Here is an 18426-nt window from a genome sequence, read left to right on the forward strand (position 1 = left end):
CTCTTTTTATCTCGCTCACTCTCTCTCTCTGTCACAGTCACCGATTGCCACACATCAGCAAAATGCCTGAAGCTGAAGTACTGTACTCTGATGTTAAGTTCACAAGATCGAAGGGAAACCCCACTGGTAAGTCTTAATTATTATTAATGAATGAATTATTATTGATGAATGATCTCTCTATTTATATCTATTGATTTGGTAGATTTGAACTCCTTCTTACATTACTAAGACTTTCAGAGCACTGCCTCCAAGAGGTGTCACTTTTGTTAAATGTGAATATTCACAGAATACATATTTTATATTCACACTGGTGATTTTAAAAGTGGCAGCACATATTGGCGGTGAATGTAAGAGCACTTTCAGGTTGCGTTTGTATGTTGCAGAGACCACTTCCTCATTGGCGGACACCACTTACTCTGAAGTGAGGATCGCAAAAACCGAGCCGTCCACAGAGCTGACTGGTAGGTAACAAACTGAGAGAAAAAGTCAGTCAGTGGCCATCAGGCATTTTTAATATTGTGTGCTTCAAACAAATGCTGCTTTTTAATCTTCATTGGATCACTAAAAGTGTTGCTCAGTCCTTTGAAACAAAAAGCATCAGATTATATTAAAAATACAAAAACTTCAGGATTCCTTTGATAAACATTATTATTTATAACAAAGGAATCAAACTGCCAACCTGAACCTTTTATTTTTTTGATATTTTAAAATACGGTATCTTAAATTAGTTTGAAACTTTTAAGCAATGTATAGTAATGTTTCGTTGAGCTAAAAGGAGTATAAACTAAATTCTGAAGTTCATTAAAGGTTCAATCAGGGATTAGTTTGCCTTTTTATTACTGTAGATTTGAGGTATGTATGTTCGCAGATGTAAATTAGTTGACTTCTGACTACCGTCTGGGTAAATAACACATTTCATTGATTCATTGCTGTTGTATTAACATTAAGATTCAGTGTGTGGGTGTGTAGGTGTAAAGATAAGATCAGTACTTATAGTTGTGTGTTTGATATTTAGATTTTAAACTGTAAAGTCTGCAGAGTCTCCTCAATAAACTGAAGAGGAACTAGAAGAAGTGTGTGTATATGTGTGTGTGTGTGTGTGTGTGTGTGTGTGTGTGTGTGTGTGTGTGTGTGCGTGTGTGTGCACTAACTTACTGTAGGTTGCCTCAACATAACTAAGAACATTTCCTAATTCTGCACATACTGATACATCCTGAACAGTTGCACTCAGAAATATTGACACGTCGATGCTCCTAGAGACCAAAATGTTTGTGTATGTGCAGACAGAAGGGATGAACACAGTAATATTAGCATCTGTGTCATCTAATGCAAAATGCCTCTTTTCTCCTTTTATCACATTTATAATGTTTAATTTCTGTGTTGTTGGCTCAGCTGATATTTTCTATCCTAACTCTCATCCTACCAACATATTAAAGGACTACTGACCAATAATAAACTACTGTAAGCACACTAGTACATTAGCAAGAACAGTATCTATTTTGTAATTCATGTCGGTCTGGAAAAAATAGTAGTAGTATTATTTTTGTGAGTTAAACTTGGGGTAAATCTCTGTACTTGTACATGAACTCTACAAAGCATAGGAAGAATTGGGTGTTTTCGTCAGGGGTCTCCCAGGACCCCAACACACTGATATTTAAAAAAGCACTAGTTAAAACAGGCACAGAAAACAATGATTAATGAGTAATATACAACAAAAACTAGATGTTTATGTTATTGTTTGCACAGTTTGTATAAATGTCTCATGTCCTCAAACTGTTCAACAGCTCCCCAACAAGTGTTGTCACATGAAGGGTCAAAGGTCAAATCACAGAAAGTTCCCCTGCTGATTCTCTGTGTTCTCTTGGCAGCTGTGGTCATCGCTCTTTGTTACGTCTGTAAGTTTGAACAGTTTTATCAGAGCAAGTTGACTTAGATTAACCTTCAAAGTTCACATATCTGCAGTAGTTATTATTCATAGTTATGTTATCAGATGAACATCATCAGTGTAATCTTGGAAAGGAGTTTAGTTTCCTCTAATAAGCAGAGTCTAAAAACTTTACTGACTGCTTTTATTTTAAAAACAGGTGTGGACAACATTCAAATCAGGAGAAGTCTCAAAAATCTGGAAGATGAGAATAAAGCTTTGAAGAAAAATTTAACAGGTAAGAGTTTGACACTTTCTACAAAGTCCTGTCCAAATTTCTCATGCAGCTCTGCAATGTTAGTTTAAAATCTGACACATTTTGCATTAAAGTATTTTTAATTTAAACTGTCCAGTTGTCTGATATAAAATCTTTAAATTGTTATTGATTATTGACTCATTTATTTTTTGACTGGGGTTTTTATCCTGTCTTTTTTTAACAGAGACACTCCTTAAAAACATGGTGACTCCTGAACCAGAACCAAGTAAGTGATGGATTCTTCTTTCACACTTTTGTAACCTCTGATGCTGATTATAGATTAGTAATGGATTGACAGGTAACAGAAGTAAATAATAAACTGTGATGTGTTTCAACTCTCTTCAAAGGTGATTCCTGTCTGAAATGTGACAAACACTGGGAGCAAGGTTTAGGAAAGTGTTATTATTTCTCCACCACACCTTCATCCTGGGAAAAGAGCAGACGCAAGTGCCAAGGCCGAGGAGGAGACCTGGTGAAGATAGACAGCAGGGAGGAGCAGGTATAAAACACTGCAGCAGGTTCATGTAGCACACTGACTGTGCTCTCAAGCATTTTATCACATATTTGTGTTTCTGAAGCAGTTAACATGGTGTCTCAGCACAGAAAAGTCATGTTATAATGTCATAACTTTCACCAACATTTCCTCTTCAGGAATTCTTGAAGAAGAAACTGAAAAACGAAATGATGCATGATGAGGACAAGTTCTGGATCGGACTGACAGACTCAAAGCAAGAGAACAAATGGATTTGGGTGGACGATTCACCGCTGAACGAAAGGTTTGATTGTTATGAAAACATTTCCAAAAATCAAAACATCGAATCAACTTGTTTTTTTTAACCAACTCTTTCTGTTCTTCATCCCTCAGTTTGTCTTTCTGGTACAACCATGAGCCGGACGATTTTAAAACGGAAGACCCTGAAGGAGAGGACTGTGTGAGGATAGGAGAGAAAGGAGGAGCCAAAGACCTGAAGAACTGGTTTGATAGAAAATGCAACGATCCTCACAGACGTATTTGTGAGAAACCAGCAAACACTGGACGTCTACAGTGGCGAAATGTGTGTGTCTGAAATCCAGTTGAGCTCAGTCTTCTCAGACTAATCACAGTTTTTATCAGCTGCTTTGGCTCAATTGTGAAATAATAATCATGATTCTCTAAACACAGTGTGCTATTCTCTAATCTGCAGTTCATTTTCTCACAACAGTGTTCACATTTCTTGCTTGTCAGTTTAAATATATGAGCCCAAATATGTTCATATGATCCAGTGATGCTCTGAGTTAGTCTCTCTACTCTCTGTCAGACATGTACATCAAAATGTTCATTATGTTCAGCAAACTGTCCAAACATTAATGTGTTGTATATTTCAAAAATATAATAAAAGATGAACATTTCAGTTCAAGTGGTCACATTTACAATTTTGTGTTTTTGTTGTTATTTATAAATATTTACTTATGCACATGCATCCCTGTATTGAGGCATTTTTATTGAGCTTTCTTTTTTGTTTTCTCCTTTTTTTCACATCACTGTTACAGATATAATTATTGTCATTAGAGGATTTACCATAAAGATCAACCCTGACAGTAAATAGACTGCAGAGGTTATTTGACTTTATTATTTGGTTGGTTTATGTAAGTCTCAATGACAAAATACATTCTGTGACACTGACACTAAACATGTTGAAGAAGTTATTTATTTTAGAGACATGAGTTAAAGGTTTTGAAACTCAGCAAGTAACACATTAAGTTCAGTAACAGGAAGTTTGTCACACAGTGGTAACTTATCACAGTTTAATCTGAACACTCACAACCTTACAGACAGCAGCAGGGAAACATCAGTGGAGAGTGTTAAATATTTTCCACTATGCTCTCTTTAAAACAGATACTGAATCCATTTCTCACTTATTCCATGAATGTACTGTTGATTTATCAAAGCTTCAACTAATTGACACCAATTTTAGAAGACACGGTTTTGTTTCTGAAGTGAAATACAGACTCACAATCTAATGACTATTTTCTCAAACTTATTTGTCTTGTCAGCAAATGTCACATTCATAAGTCTAAAGTGCTTCATGTCACACCTAACATTTGTGTTCTGTATTTAACTACAACATCTCTTTGACTGTTTTCCAAGATGAAGATAAAGCTATTAAAAACTCTCAAACAAGCAGGAAGTTACTCCATGAGGTAAAATAAATACTTTGCATAAAACATGTTCAAATTTATACATACATGTGGTTTGATGTTGTCTAGTTAGTTTTTTGTGTTTTCTTTCCTTTTCTCAATATGTATACTGATGTTTCATATTTGAATATATATGAAAGATGATACAATGATTATTTCTTAATGTGATCATATGAAATGTATTTCTATCTGTCCATCTTTGTCTTTGCCAACACTTCAAAAAATAACAAACATTTCAACAAGGTCTTCATATACGTTATATCTTGAGTAAAATATGAACATTTACAGAAAGTTTATCCTCCACAGTTAAACGAATTATTTTAATAGGACCTAACAACAGTTTGTTATGTTTTTGTTGTTGCAGAGAAAACTTCCTCTTTTACTGTCACCCTTCACTCTGAAGACGCCATACTGAAAACTCTGCATGATGAGCCACACAGAAGGTAAAACCTAGAAATGGAGGTGATGGTAAATCTACAGGGAAGTGAACAATTTCCTCCAGTCTGACTCCAGAGGTCATCATCAAGCAAACAGTCACCACTTGCACCGAAATTGTATTTTCCTGCTTTAAAGGCTGTATCTTTATGTCATTTCAAAGTGCTTGAAACCAGCCTGTAACACCATCGTTACCCCACACGATGGCGACAGAGATCACATAGGGGCAGAGCTTTGTCTGCTCTGAGGTTGTGAGGTTATTAAAATTATATTTGTGCATGTTGAATTTAAACAATCCCAATAACACACCCAAACGGATAATCAAAACTCTGTAGGCCTATAACCCAAATTAAAACGTGTTTTTGGTTCACATTTACATTTTAAGCTATTTATTACCAACACGTCTGCGACCTCTGACCATTACTGCGCGCACTGGCACACACACGCACGCGCGCACACACACACACACACACACACACACACACACACACACACACACACACACACACACACACACAATTATAGTTGTACAGCGATGTGGAATTTTATTTTGAAGGCTACATACTGCGGTAACGTAGCAACCAGAAGCAAGAAAGACGGCTGCTCACTCAGTGAATCTTCTCTTCTCTTCTCATGCTCACGAAAGTAATGGCTGTAAGTTTGATAATTCGATATTTGATACGAATGAAGATGAATATGTAATTTTAAGTTTAGTACTGTAACGTGTGATATTTATTGACTGGGAAGTCATAAAAGAAGTCGTGCTAAAAGTAATTTGAGAGTTAATGTAAAGTGTGCGTTGCTTAGTAACGATGTTATCAGCCTACTGTTAATGTAAACGGCTCATTTGTGCCGTGTAGTTCTTTAGCTATTCGTTAAATAGCATTACTGTTGTGTTATACTGTTTATTAGCGACACGTTGTAAAGGAAACTAAGGTTTTGTATTGTCTTCTATTTGCAGTTTCACTCGTGGTATTTCACCATAAAAGAAGGAAATAAAGGGAGCAAGACGCTCTGATCCTGGCTCAAGTGTTGTCATACCTGAGTTTGGCTGACCGTTTAACTGTGATAACGTACACGAAGTACACAACGCGCAGGGAGAACAGTACAACCCTGCTGTTAAGGTTGTAGACTTTATCAAAACTCGCCCTTCTTACAAGATACTATTTGCCCAGCTGTGCCCAGTAGTGCATCTAACACTACTGCTACACTGAGGTACGGTGGTTGTCTCGCGGACTGATGTGTTTTGGATCAAAGCGGCATACCTGGCGGACACATTCATGCTCCACTATGAGGCGGACAAGTGGATGCAGGGACCTCAATCAAACGTCATGCAGTGCAAAGATACTCTGGACGCTTTTGTATACAGACTTGCAAAAATGTCAAAAGGGGAGTTAAAGCATTTTCCACTGCTGCTGAAGCAGTCTGATGGCACTGTGCGTGAGTCTTTACGCACAGACTTTACCCGGCACATGAACCTGCTCCGTGAGTATTTATCAAAGGAAGTAGGGTGATGGACTCCTACATTTCCACCCTCAAGGATGTGGATTACCTCAGCTGTGAAGATGAGCTTTGTGAAATTCAAGCTGATTCTGTGTCCACAAAATATTTCCAGGAGAACAGTCACTCTCAGACTGGGCAAACACGCAGTAAAAAGTGTTATTCTCCCACTCAGCACTACATACCTGTCTGAGTCAGCCTTCAGTTTCCTTTTAACAATAACAACAAAAGCCTCCATGTCCACCAGGACTTTAGACTGGCCTCACAACCATCACACCTGACATCACATCCCTGGTCAGAGGTATGCAAGCCCAAGGTGGCCATCAGTTTATGAATGAACAGACTGGCATAAAGGAATAACCTGTTTATTGTTGTTGCTGTTTGTTCTTATTGTAATGATTACACATAAACATGTATATAGCTGTGTCAGAACCTGTGTTGACATGATGTACATGTGGATATGAACAGACTTCCCCTAATTTCAGTTAATTGTGTGACCATTCTGTTTAGTTTAATGTTTAGCTCTCACAAAAAGAGACATAGTTAAATTATATTAGAAAATAAATGCAAAAATAAAAATCGTTAACTCCATTTACTGTCAGATTTGAAATAAAATCTCTCAACATTTAAATAAAGTTCATTATAAGTCAACTGTAGGTCCACTTACTGAGCAAACACCACTGATGAAGATCATGAAATGTAATCGAAAGAATTGGAAAACTAATCATTATTGAGCGTGAAAGTTTATCAAAATAAATACACAGATCAAAAAATCCCACATACTGGTCTCAGATGTGCTCCCAAAATAAGTCGACCTTTAGTTAGGTTCCTTTAGGGTTCTACTTTTGTTGCTTTCAAATTACTTGTAATGGACTTTAATTCACAATTTCATATGCTACGATTCATCACTAATTCTTCAAATATGGTTCAAATCAGCACTACAGAGCTGTTGGGTGTAAACAAAAATAAATAAGACTACTTATCAGGTGAAAAGGCAAGTCTGTAAAAATGTGTCTTCAGACAGGATTAAAAAGCAGAAACAGTGTCAGCAGATTGAGTACTAACTGGAAGACTGTTTCAGAGATGAGGACCCAGATCTCACTTTGATCTTAACCCAGACTCTGAAACAGCGAACAGGCCAAACTCAGCTGGTCTAAGAGGCCTTTCTGGACACTAAGGACTTAACAGTTCACTGATGTACTTAATAGTGGTAATAGTAATATTAACATAACCCATCATCTATTTGTGGCTTCACACACAAATTCCAGCGAACAATGATCTTGATAAAGCCCTTCCGTAAACCTCACACAGGAAGATTTGTCAAACTTAAATGTGGTTCTCTCTCTTTATCTCTCTGTGTCACTCTCTCTCTCTGTCACAGTCACTGATTGCCACAAAGCCACGAAGCAGCAAAATGCCTGAAGCTGAAGTACTGTACTCTGATGTTAAGTTCACAAGATCGAAGGGAAACCCCACTGGTAAGTCTTAATTATTATTAATGAATTAATTATTATTGATGAATGATCTCTCTATTTCTATCTTTTGATTTGGTAGATTTGACCTCCTTCTTACATTTCTAAGACTTTCAGAGCACTGCCTCCAAGAGGTGTCACTTTTGTAAAATGTGAATATTTACAGAATACATATTTTATATTCACACTGGTGATTTTTAAAGTGGCAGCACATATTAGCGGTGAATGTAAGAGCACTTTCAGGTTGTGTTTCTATGTTGCAGAGACCACTTCCTCATTGGCGGACACCACTTACTCTGAAGTGAGGATCGCAAAAACCGAGCCATCCACAGAGCTGACTGGTAGGTAACAAACTGAGAAAAAAAGTCAGTCAGTGGCCATCAGGCATTTTTAATATTGTGTGCTTCAAAACAAATGCTGCTCTTTAATCTTCATTGGATCACTAAAAGTGTTGCTCAGTCCTTCGAAACAAAAAGCATCAGATTATATTAAAAATACAAAAACTTCAGGATTCCTTTGATAAACATTATTATTTATAACAAAGGAATCAAACTGCCAACCTGAACCTTTTATTTTTTTGATATTTTAAAATACGGTATCTTAAATTAGTACAACTTAAATTAGTTTGAAACTTTTAAGCAATGTATAGTAATGTTTCGTTGAGCTAAAAGGAGTATAAACTAAATTCTGAAGTTCATTAAAGGTTCAATCAGGGATTAGTTTGCCTTTTTATTACTGTAGATTTGAGGTATGTATGTTCGCAGATGTAAATTAGTTGACTTCTGACTACCGTCTGGGTAAATAACACATTTCATTGATTCATTGCTGTTGTATTAACATTAAGATTCTGTGTGTGGGTGTGTATGTGTAAAGATAAGATCAGTACTTATAGTTGTGTGTCTGATATTTAGATTTTAAACTGTAAAGTCTGCAGAGTCTCCTAAATAAACTGAAGAGGAACTAGAAGAAGTGTGTGTATATGTGTGTGTGTGTGTGTGTGTGTGTGTGTGTGTGTGTGTGTGTGTGTGTGTGTGTGTGTGTGTGTGTGCATGCACTAACTGAAATATTTCACTGTCTGAAGGTGTCAAAAAAAACAACTTGAGCCAATCATACTGTAGGTTGCCACAACATAACTAAGAACATTTCCTAATTCTGCACATACTGATACATCCTGAACAATTATACTCAGAAATATTGACACATCGATGTTCCTAGAGACCAAAATGTTTGTGTATGTGCAGACAGAAGGGATGAACACAGTAATATTAACATATTTGTCATCTAATGCAAAACGCCTCTTTTCTCCTTTTATCACATTTATAATGTTTCATTTCTGTGTTGTTGGCTCAGCTGATATTTTCTATCCTAACTCTCATCCTACCAACATATTAAAGGACTACTGACCAAGAATAAACTACTGTAAGCACACTAGTACATTAACAAGAACATTATCTATTTTGTAATTCATGTCGGTCTGGAAAAAATGTAGTAGTATTATTTTTGTGAGTTAAACTTGGGGTAAATCTCTGTACTTGTACATGAACTCTACAAAGCATAGGAAGAATTGGGTGTTTTCGTCAGGGGTCTCCCAGGACCCCAACACACTGGTATTTAAAAAAAGCACTAGTTAAAACAGGCACAGAAAACAATGATTAATGAGTAATATATGACAAAAACTAGATGTTTATGTTATTGTTTACAGTTTGTATAAATGTCTCGTGTTCAAACTGTTCAACAGCTCCCCAACAAGTGGTGTCACATGAAGGGTCAAAGGTCAAATCACAGAAAGTTCCCCTGCTGATTCTCTGTGTTCTCTTGGCAGCTGTGGTCATCGCTCTTTGTTACGTCTGTAAGTTTGAACAGTTTTATCAGAGCAGGTTGACTTAGATTAACCTTCAAAGTTCACATATCTGCAGTAGTTATTATTCATAGTTATGTTATCAGATGAACATCATCAGTGTAATCTTGGAAAGGAGTTTAGTTTCCTCTTATAAGCAGAGTCCTGCTCATTATCAAGCACTGACTGAGTTACTAAAGGAGCGTTTAAAGCTTTACTGACTGCTTTTGTTTTAAAAACAGCTCATGACAACATTCAAACCAAGAGAAGTCTCAAAAATCTGGAAGATGAGAATAAAGCTTTGAAGAAAAATTTAACAGGTAGGAGTTTGACACTTTCTATAAAGTCCTGGCCAAATTTCTCATGCAGCTCTGCAATGTTAGTTTAAAATCCGACACATTTTGCATTAAAGTATTTTTAATTTAAACTGACCAGTTGTCTGATATAAAATCTTTAAATTGTTATTGGTTATTGACTCATTTATTTTTTGACTGGGGTTTTTACCCTGTCTTTTTTTAACAGAGACACTCCTTAAAAACATGGTGACTCCTGAACCAGAACCAAGTAAGTGATGGATTCTTCCTTCACACTTTTGTAACCTCTGATGCTGATTATAGATTAGTAACGGATTGACAGGTAACAGAAGTAAATAATAAACAGTGATGTGTTTCAGCTCTCTTCAAAGGTGATTCATGCCTGAAATGTGATGCAGGCTGGGAGCAAGGTTTAGGAAAGTGTTATTATTTCTCCACCAAACGTTCATCCTGGGAAAAGAGCAGACGCAAGTGCCAAAGCCAAGGAGGAGACCTGGTGAAGATAGAGAGCAGGGAGGAGCAGGTATAAAACACTGCAGCAGGTTCATGTAGCACACTGACTGTGCTCTCAAGCATTTTATCACATATTTGTGTTTCTGAAGCAGTTAACATGGTGTCTCAGCACAAAAAAGTCATATTATAATGTCATAACTTTCACCAACTTTTCCTCTTCAGAAATTCTTGAAGAAGAAACTGAAAAACGAAATGATGTATGATGAGGACAAGTTCTGGATCGGACTGACAGACTCAAAGCAAGAGAACAAATGGATTTGGGTGGACGGTTCACCGCTGAACGAAAGGTTTGATTGTTATGAAAACATTTCCAAAAATCTAAAAATCGAATCAACTTGTTTTTTTTAACCAACTCTTTCTGTTCTTCATCCCTCAGTTTGTCTTTCTGGTCCAACCATGAGCCGGACGATTTTAAAACGGAAGACCCTGAAGGAGAGGACTGTGTGAGGATAGGAGAGAAAGGAGGAGCCAAAGACCTGAAGAACTGGTTTGATAGAAAATGCAACGATCCTCACAGACGTATTTGTGAGAAACCAGCAAACACTGGAAGTCTTCAGCGGCTGAATGTCTGTGTCTGAAATCCAGTTGAGCTCAGTCTTCTCAGACTAATCACAGTTTTTATCAGCTGCTTTGGCTCAATTGTGAATTAATAATCATGATTCTCTAAACACAGTGTGCTATTCTCTAATCTGCAGTTCATTTTCTCACAACAGTGTTCACATTTCTTGCTTGTCAGTTTAAATATATGAGCCCAAATATGTTGATATGATCCAGTGATGCTCTGAGTTAGTCTCGCTACTCTCTGTCAGACATGTACATCAAAATGTTCATTATGTTCAGCAAACTGTCCAAACCTTTCAAACATTAATGTGTTGTATATTTCAAAAATATAATAAAAGATGAACATTTCAGTTCAAGTGGTCACATTTACAATTTTGTGTTTTTGTTGATATTTATAAATATTTACTTATGCACACACATGCCTGTATTGAGGCATTTTTATTGAGCTTTCTTTTTTGTTTTCTCCTTTTTTTCACATCACTGTTACAGATATAATTATTGTCATTAGGGGATATACCAGAAAGATCAACCCTGACTTTATTATTTGGTTGGTTTATGCAAGTCTCAATGACAAACTACATTCTGTCACACTGACATTAAACATGTTGAAGAAGAGACACGAGTTACTGTAAAAGTTTTGAAACTTAGCAAGTAACACATTAAATTCAGTAACAGGAAGTTTTCACACAGTGGTAACTTATCACAGTTTAATCTGAACGCTCACAACCTTACAGACAGCAGCAGGGAAACATCAGTGGTGAGTGTTAGATATATTTACACTATGCTCTCTTTAAAACTGATACTGAATCCATTTCTCACTTATTCCATGAATGTACTCTGTTGATTTATCAAAGCTTCAACTAATTGACACCAATTTTAGAAGACATGGTTTTGTTTCTGAACTGAAATACAGACTCACAATCTAATGACTATTCTCTCAAACTTATTTGTCTTGTCAGCAAATGTCACATTCATAAGTCGAAAGTGCTTCACATCACACCTAACATTTGTATTCTGTATTAAACTACAACATCTCTTTGACTGTTATTGATTTCCAAGATGAAGATAAAGCTATTAAAACCTCTCAAACAAGCAGGAAGTCACTCTATGAGGTAAAATAAATAATTTGCATAAAACATGTTCAAGTTTACATCTCAGTTGTACAGTTTGATGTTGTCTAGTATGTGTTTTGTGTTTTCTTTCCTCTTCTCAATATGTTTAATACTGATGTTTCATATTTGAATATGAATGAAAGATGATACAATGATTATTTCTTAATGTGATCATATGAAATGTATTTCTATCTGTCCATCTTTGTCTCTGCCAACTCTTCAAAAAATAACAAACATTTCAACAAGGTCTTCATATACGTCATATCTTGAGTAAAATATGAACATTTACAGAAAGTTTATCCTCCACAGTTAAACAAATTATTTTAACAGGACCTAACAACAGTTTGTTATGTTTTTGTTGTTGCAGAGAAAACTTCCTCTTTTACTGTCACCCTTCACTCTGAAGACGCCATACTGTAAACTCTGCATGATGAGCCACACAGAAGGTAAAACCTAGAAATGGAGGTGATGGTAAATCTACTGGGAAGTGAACGATTTCCTCCAGTCTGACCCCAGAGGTCATCATCAGGCAAACAGCCACCACTTGCACCGAAATTGTATTTTCCTGCTTTAAAAGGCTGTATCCTCATGTAATTTCAAAATGCTTGAAACCAGCCTGTAACACCATATTTCCCCCACACGATGGCGCCAGAGATCACATAGAGGCAGAGCTTTGTCTGCTCTGAGGTTGTGAGGTTATTAAAATTATATTTGTGCATGTTGAATTTAAACAATCCCAATAACACACCCAAACGGATAATCAAAACTCTGTATAACCCAAATTAAAACGTGTTTTTGGTTCACATTAACATTTTTAAGCTATTTATAACCAACACGTCTGTGACCTCTGACCATTACTGCGTAAGCAACAGTCCATAGCGATGATGGACAAAAACAAGGGATGGAAGAAAAAAACGGGCGATTTTCCACTGCCAAGCATTGGCCAGTAAAACTCAAGACATCAGTAACACCCTTGTTCTGCTCTCAGAATAATTTTATGATCTAAGGTACTTGAAATGATTTAATAAATGTATTAGATTAAACTTATGGTAAGAAATTCTGCATAAGAAACACACACACACACACACACACACACACACACACACACACACACACACACACACACACACACACACACACACACACACACACACACACACACACACACACACACAATTATAGTTGTATAGCGATCTGGAATTTTATTTTGAAGGCTACATACTGCGGTATCATAGCAACCAGCAACAAGAAAGGTGGCTTGCAAGCAATGGCTGTAAGTTTGATAATTTGATATTTGATACGAATGAAGATGAATATGTAATTTTAAGTTTAGTACTGTAACGTGTGATATTTATTGACTGGGAAGCCATAAAAGAAGTCGTGCTAAAAGTAATTTGAGAGCTAATGTAAAGTGTGCGTTGCTTAGTAACGATGTTATCAGCCTACTGTTAATGTAAACGGCTCATTTGTGCCGTGTAGTTCTTTAGCTATTCTTTAAACAGCATTACTGTTGTGTTATACTGTTTATTAGCGACACGCTGTAAAGGAAACTAAGGTTTTGTATTGTCTTCTATTTGCAGTTTCACTCGTGGTATTTCACCATAAAAGAAGGAAATAAAGGGAGCAAGACGCTCTGATCCTGGCTCAAGTGTTGTGTCATACCTGAGTTTGGCTGATCGTTTAACTGTGATAACGTACACGAAGTACACAACGCGCAGGGAGAACAGTACAACCCTGCTGTTAAGGTTGTAGACTTTATCAAAACTCTCCCTTATAACAAGATACTATTCGCTCAGCTGTGCGAGGATGAAGTGCATCAAACACTACTGCTACACTGAGGTACGGCGGTTGTCTCGTGGACTGATGTGTTTACCTGGCAGACACATTCACGCTCCACTATGGTGGATGCAGGGACCTCAATCAAACGTCATGCATTGCAAAGATGCTCTGGACGCTTTTGTATACAGACTTGCAAAAATGTCAAAAGGGGAGTTAAAGCATTTTCCACTGCTGCTGAAGCAGTCTGATGGCACTGTGCGTGCGTCTTTACGCACAGAGTTTACCCGGCACATGAACCTGCTCCGTGAGTATTTATCAAAGGAAGTAGGGTGATGGACTCCTACATTTCCACCCTCAAGGATGTGGATTACCTCGGCTGTGAAGATGAGCTTTTTGAAATACAAGCTGATTCTGTGTCCACAAAATATTTCCAGGAGAACAGATACAAAACGTTTTGGATTGTCAAAGGACATGCTGTCACTCCCAGACTGGGCAAACACGCAGTAAAAAGTGTTATTCTCCCACTCAGCACTACATACCTGTCTGAGTCAGCCTTCAGTTTCCTTTTAACAATAACAACAAAAGCCTCCATGTCCACCAGGACTTTAGACTGGTCTCACAACCATCACACCTGACATCACATCCCTGGTCAGAGGTATGCAAGCCCAAGGTGGCCATCAGCTTATGAATGAACAGACTGGCATAAAGGAATAATTTGTTTATTGTTGGTATTGTTTGTTCTTATTGTAATGATTACACATAAACATGTATATAGCTGTGTCAGAACCTGTGTTGACATGAGGTACATGTGGATATGAACAGACTTGACCTATTTCAGTTAATTGTCTGACCATTCTGTTTAGTTTAATATTTAGCTCTCACAAAAAGAGACACAGTTAAATTATATTAGAAAATAAATGCAAAAATAAAAATGGTTAACTCAATTCACTGTCAGATTTGAAATAAAATCTCTCAACATTTGAATAAAGTTCATTATAAGTCAACTGTAGGTCCACTTACTGAGCAAACACCACTAATGAAGATCATGAAATGTAATCGAAAGAATTGGAAAACTAATCATTATTGAGCGTGAAAGTTGATCAAAATAAATACACAGATCAAAAAATCCCACATACTGGTCTCAGATGTGCTCCCAAAATAAGTGGACCTTTAGTTAGGTTCCTTTAGGGTTCTACTTTTGTTGCTTTCAAATTACTTGTAATGGACTTTAATTCACAATTTCATATGCTACGATTCATCACTAATTCTTCAAATATGGTTCAAATCAGCACTACAGAGCTGTTGGGTGTAAACAAAAATAAATAAGACTACTTATCAGGTGAAAAGGCAAGTCTGTAAAAATGTGTCTTCAGACAGGATTAAAAAGCAGAAACAGTGTCAGCAGATTGAGTACTAACTGGAAGACTGTTTCAGAGATGAGGACCCAGATCTCACTTTGATCTTAACCCAGACTCTGAAACAGCGAACAGGCCAAACTCAGCTGGTCTAAGAGGCCTTTCTGGACACTAAGGACTTAACAGTTCACTGATGTACTTAATAGTGGTAATAGTAATATTAACATAACACATCATCTATCTGTGGCTTCACACACAAATTCCAGCAAACAATGATCTTGATAAAGCCCTTCCGTAAACCTCACACAGGAAGATTTGTCACACTTAAATGTGGTTCTCTCTTTTTATCTCGCTCACTCTCTCTCTCTCTCACAGTCACCGATTGCCACGAAGCAGCAAAGCAGCAAAATGCCTGAAGCTGAAGTACTGTACTCTGATGTTAAGTTCACAAGATCGAAGGGAAACCCCACTGGTAAGTCTTAATTATTATTAATGAATTAATTATTATTGATGAATGATCTCTCTATTTATATCTATTGATTTGGTAGATTTGACCTCCTTCTTACATTTCTAAGACTTTCAGAGCACTGCCTCCAAGAGGTGTCACTTTTGTAAAATGTGAATATTTACAGAACACATGGAAAACACAGTTTTTATATTCACACTGGTGATTTTAAAAGTGGCAGCACATATTGGCGGTGAATGTAAGAGCACTTTCAGGTTGCATTTCTATGTTGCAGAGACCACTTCCTCATTGGCAGACACCACTTACTCTGAAGTGAGTATCGCAAAAACCGAGCCATCCACAGAGCTGACTGGTAGGTAACAAACTGAGAAAAAAAAGTCAGTCAGTGGCCATCAGGCATTTTTAATATTGTGTGCTTCATCGGATCACTAAAAGTGTTGCTCAGTCCTTCGAAACAAAAAGCATAAACATTTTAATATATTAAAAATACAAAAACTTCAGGATTCTTTACAACAAAATGTATCAAAGGAATCAAACTGCCAACCTGAACCTTTTGTTTTTTTGATATTTTAAAATACGATATCTTAAATTAGTACAACTTAAATTAGTTTGAAAATTTTAAACTAAATTCTGAAGTTCATTAAAGGTTCAATCAGGGATTAGTTTGCCTTTTTATTACTGTAGATTTGAGGTATGTATGTTCGCAGATGTAAATTAGTTGACTTCTGACTACTGTCTGGGTAAATAACACATTTCATTGATTCATTGCTGTTGTATTAACATTAAGATTCTGTGTGTGGGTGTGTATGTGTTAAGATAAGATCAGTACTTATAGTTGTGTGTCTGATATTCATATTTTAAACTGTAAAGTCTGCAGAGTCTCCTCAATGAACTGAAGAGGAACTAGAAGAAGTGTGTGTGTGTGTGTGTGTGTGTGTGTGTGTGTGTGTGTGTGTGTGTGTGTGTGTGCGCGCACTAACTGAAATATTTCACTGTCTGAAAGTGTCAAAAAAAAAACTTGAGCCAATCATACTGTAGGTTGCCTCAACATAACTAAGAACATTTCCTATTTCTGCACATACTGATACATCCTGAACCATTATACTCAGAAATATTGACACATCAATGTTCCTAGAGACCAAAATGTTTGTGTATGTGCAGATAGAAGGGATGAACACAGTAATATTAACATATGTGTCATCTAATGCAAAATGCCTCTTTGATCACATTTATAATGTTTCGTTTCTGTGTTGTTGGCTCAGCTGATAATTTCTATCCTAACTCTCATCCTACCAACATATTTAAGGACTACTGACCAATAAATAAACTACTGTAAGCACACTAGTACATTAGCAAGAATATTATCTATTTTGTAATTAATGTCGGTCTGGAAAAAATGTATTATTATTATTTTTGTGAGTTAAGCTTAGGGTGCATCTGTGTCTGTCTCCTTAATGCCAAACATGAACTCTAAAAAGCACAGGAAGAATTGGGTGTTTTCGTCAGGGGTCTCCCAGGACCCCAACACACTGATATTTAAAAAAGCACTAGTTAAAACAGACACAGAAACAATGATTCATTAGGAATATACAACAAAAAGGAGATGTTCATATTATTGTTTGCACAGTTTGTATAAACATCTCATGTCTTCAAACTATTCAACAGCTCCCCAACAAGTGGTGTCACATGAAGGGTCAAAGGTCAAATCACAGAAAGTTCCCCTGCTGATTCTCTGTGTTCTCTTGGCAGCTGTGGTCATCGCTCTTTGTTACGTCTGTAAGTTTGACCAGTTTTATCAGAGCAGGTTGACATAGATTAACCTTCAAAGTTCACATATCTGCAGTAGTTATTATTCATAGTTATGTTATCAGATGAACATCATCAGTGTAATCTTGGAAAGGAGTTTAGTTTCCTCTAATAAGCAGAGTCCTACTCATTATCAAGTACTGACCTTTCTTATATACAGTCTATGGTACTGACTGAGTTACTAAAGGAGCGTTTAAAGCTTTACTGACTGCTTTTGTTTTAAAAACAGCTGCGGACAACATTCAAATCAGGAGAAGTCTCAAAACTCTGAAAGATGAGAATAAAACTTTAACAGGTAGGAGTTTGACACTTTCTACAAAGTCCTGCTCATTATCAAGCACTGACTGAGTTACTAAAGGAGAGTTTAAAGCTTTACTGACTGCTTTTGTTTTAAAAACAGCTGTGGACACTGAAACCAAGAGAAGTCTCAATGAACTGAAAGATGAGAATGAAGCTTTGAAGAAAAATTTAACAGGTAGGAGTTTGACACTTTCTACAAAGTCCTGTCCACATTTCTCGTGCAGCACCACAATATTAGTTTAGAATCTGACACATTTTGAATTATAGTATATTTAATTTAAACTGACCAGTTGTCTGATATAAAATCTTTAAGTTGTCGTTGATTATTATTATTCTCAACTTTTTTTGACTGGTGTTTCTCTGCTGTCTTTTTTAACAGAGACATTCTCTAAAATGATGGTGACTCCTTCTTGTCCACAAACTCCTGAACCAAAAACTAGTAAGTGATGGATTCTTCCTTCACACTTTTGTAACCTCTGATGCTGATTATAGATTAGTAATGGATTGACAGGTAACAGAAGTAAATAATAAACAGTGATGTGTTTCATCTCTCTTCAAAGGTGATTCATGCCTGAAATGTGATGCAGGCTGGGAGCAAGGTTTAGGAAAGTGTTATTA

General features: G+C 36.6%; 1 protein-coding gene across 1 annotated transcript; it reads left to right on the forward strand.

The window, feature by feature from the left end:
* The first annotated feature begins 30 nt into the window (after window positions 1–30).
* Window positions 31–11115, forward strand: LOC128373984 (C-type lectin domain family 4 member E-like). The gene is made up of 7 exons (XM_053334186.1): window positions 31–126; window positions 384–461; window positions 9504–9614; window positions 9845–9922; window positions 10288–10439; window positions 10592–10716; window positions 10806–11115. Exons 1-7 carry the CDS (start codon window positions 63–65, stop codon window positions 11005–11007), a joined length of 810 nt encoding a protein of 269 aa, XP_053190161.1. The 5' UTR covers window positions 31–62; the 3' UTR covers window positions 11008–11115.
* Window positions 11116–18426: the final 7311 nt, after the last annotated feature.

Source organism: Scomber japonicus, chromosome 15 (genome assembly GCF_027409825.1).
Source record: "Scomber japonicus isolate fScoJap1 chromosome 15, fScoJap1.pri, whole genome shotgun sequence".
NCBI lineage: Eukaryota > Metazoa > Chordata > Actinopteri > Scombriformes > Scombridae > Scomber > Scomber japonicus.

Coding starts and splice junctions, on each gene's coding strand:
- LOC128373984 (XM_053334186.1), top strand. CDS start 63: ATGCCTGAAGCTGAAGTACTGTACTCTGATGTTAAGTTCACAAGATCG. Junction 462..9,503: donor GCCGTCCACAGAGCTGACTG/GTAGGTAACAAA, acceptor ACTGTTCAACAG/CTCCCCAACAAGTGGTGTCA. Junction 9,615..9,844: donor CATCGCTCTTTGTTACGTCT/GTAAGTTTGAAC, acceptor TTTTAAAAACAG/CTCATGACAACATTCAAACC.